This window comes from Fulmarus glacialis, unplaced genomic scaffold (assembly GCF_000690835.1).
Source record: "Fulmarus glacialis isolate BGI_N327 unplaced genomic scaffold, ASM69083v1 scaffold15909, whole genome shotgun sequence".
Lineage (NCBI taxonomy): Eukaryota > Metazoa > Chordata > Aves > Procellariiformes > Procellariidae > Fulmarus > Fulmarus glacialis.
Window position 1 is genome coordinate 1 of NW_009232745.1, and position 2,752 is coordinate 2,752.

The window sequence follows — 2,752 nt, forward strand, 5'->3', positions numbered from 1 at the left end:
CCCCCGGTGTCCCCTCCCCGGGCGGTGGCACCCCGGGGTGCCCCACCCCACCCGGACCCCATTTAAGGCCCGTCCCCGGTGTCCCCGGTGTCCCCGATGTCCCCGATGTCCCCGGCCATGGTTGGTCGCCGGCTGCCCTCGGCCCTCGGGCTCCTGCTGCTCTGCCTGTGTCTCCCAGGTGGGACTGGGATATACTGGGAGGGACTGGGAAAGACTGGGATGGGGACTGGGGTATACTGGGAGGGAGTGGGAGAGACTGGGATGGGGACTGGGGTATACTGGGAGGGACTGGGGTGGAGATTGGGTTCCCCTTCCTGCCCCGGCGACTGGGCTGGGGACTGGGATGGACTGGACTGGGATGGAGACTGGGTTCCCCTTCCCACCTAGGGGACTGGGATGGGGACTGGGATATACTGGGACGGACTGAGATGGAGACTGGGAGGGACTGGGATGGAGACTGCAATGGAGACTGGGTTCCCCCTCCTGCCCAGGGGACTGGGATGAGGACTGGGATGGAGTCTGGGATACACGGGGAGGGACTGGGATGGAGACTGAGATGGAGACTGGGTTCCCCTTCCCGCCCAGGGGACTGGGATGGGGTCTGGGATTTACTGGGAGGGACTGGGATGGAGACCGGGGGGGACTGGGATGGGGACTGGGATATACTGGGACAGACTGGGATGGAGACTGGGTTCCCCTTCCCACCTAGGGGACTGGGATGGGGACTGGGATATACTGGGACGGACTGAGATGGAGACTGGGAGGGACTGGGATGGAGACTGCAATGGAGACTGGGTTCCCCCTCCTGCCCAGGGGACTGGGATGGGGACTGGGATATACTGGGAGGGACTGGGATGGAGACTGGGATGGAGACTGGGATCCCCTTCCCACCCAGGGGACTGGGATGGGGACTGGGATGTACTGGGAGGGAGTGGGATGGAGACTGGGTTCCCCCTCCTGCCCAGGGGACTGGGATGGGGACTGGGATATACTGGGAGGGACTGGGATAGGGACTGGGATGGAGACCGGGATCCCCCTCCTGCCCAGGGAACTGGGATGGGGACTGGGATATACTGGGAGGGACTGGGATGGAGACTGGGTTCCCCCTCTTGCCCAGGGAACTGGGATGGGGACTGGGATATACTGGGAGGGACTGGGATGGGGACTGGGATGTACTGGGAGGGAGTGGGATGGAGACTGGGTTCCCCCTCCTGCCCAGGGGACTGGGATGAGGACTGGGATGGAGTCTGGGATACACGGGGAGGGACTGGGATGGAGACTGAGATGGAGACTGGGTTCCCCTTCCCGCCCAGGGGACTGGGATGGGGTCTGGGATTTACTGGGAGGGACTGGGATGGAGACCGGGGGGGACTGGGATGGGGACTGGGATATACTGGGAGGGACTGGGATGGAGACTGGGTTCCCCCTCTTGCCCAGGGAACTGGGATGGGGACTGGGATATACTGGGAGGGACTGGGATGGAGACTGGGTTCCCCCTCTTGCCCAGGGAACTGGGATGGGGACTGGGATATACTGGGAGGGACTGGGATGGAGACTGGGTTCCCCCTCTTGCCCAGGGAACTGGGATGGGGACTGGGATATACTGGGAGGGACTGGGATGGAGACTGGGTTCCCCCTCTTGCCCAGGGAACTGGGATGGGGACTGGGATATACTGGGAGGGACTGGGATGGAGACTGGGTTCCCCCTCTTGCCCAGGGAACTGGGATGGGGACTGGGATATACTGGGAGGGACTGGGATGGAGACTGGGTTCCCCCTCTTGCCCAGGGGACTGGGATGGGGACTGGGATATACTGGGAGGGACTGAGATGGGGACTGGGTTCCTCTTCCCACCCAGGGGATGGGATATACTGGGAGGGACTGGGATGGACTGGGATGGAGACGGGGATGGAGACTGGGTTCCCCTTCCCACCTAGGGGACTGGGATGGGGACTGGGATATACTGGGAGGGACTGGGATGGAGACTGGGTTCCCCCTCTTGCCCAGGGAACTGGGATGGGGACTGGGATATACTGGGAGGGACAATGGAGACTGGGTTCCCCCTCCTGCCCAGGGGACTGGGATGAGGACTGGGATGGAGTCTGGGATACACGGGGAGGGACTGGGATGGAGACTGAGATGGAGACTGGGTTCCCCTTCCCGCCCAGGGGACTGGGATGGGGTCTGGGATTTACTGGGAGGGACTGGGATGGAGACCGGGGGGGACTGGGATGGGGACTGGGATATACTGGGACAGACTGGGATGGAGACTGGGTTCCCCTTCCCACCCAGGGCACTGGGATTGGGACTGGCATATACTGGGAGGGACTCGGATGGGGACAGGGAGGGACTGGGGTGACTGGGAAGGACTGGGATGGATTGGGAGGGACTGGGGGGATTGGGAGGGACTGGAGAGACTGGGAGGGAGACTGGAAGGATGGAGAGGGAGACTGTGGGGACTGTGGAGAACTGGAACGGAGACTGGGATCGACTGGGGATGACTGGGAAGGACTGGGGTGGATTGGGAAGGACTGGGATGGGAACTGGGAGGGACTCAGAGGGACTGAGTTGGAGACTGGAGGGACTGGGAGGGAGACTGTGGGGATTGTGGGGAACTGGGACGGAGACTGCGATGGACTGGGGGCGACTGGGAAGGACTGGGATGGATTGGGAGGGAGTAGGATGGGAACTGGGAGGGAGTAGGATGGGAACTGGGAGGGACTGGGGAGGAGACTGGGGGGATTGGGATGGAC

The 2,752-nt window shown here is 63.1% G+C and overlaps 1 protein-coding gene across 1 annotated transcript in view; it reads right to left on the minus strand.

Annotated features, from left to right (window-relative positions):
* Positions 1-780: 780 nt before the first annotated feature.
* LOC104082081 (vegetative cell wall protein gp1-like) overlaps positions 781-2,752 on the minus strand; it is a gene marked incomplete at its 3' end in the record, with an annotated part of 3,638 nt that continues 1,666 nt past the window's right edge. Inside the window, exons 3-4 of the mRNA XM_009585052.1 lie at positions 2,544-2,656; positions 781-849 (exon numbers count right to left, since the gene is read on the minus strand). Of these exons, the coding sequence (XP_009583347.1) occupies positions 781-849; positions 2,544-2,656 (182 nt within the window). The remainder of the gene's footprint in view (positions 850-2,543; positions 2,657-2,752) is intronic.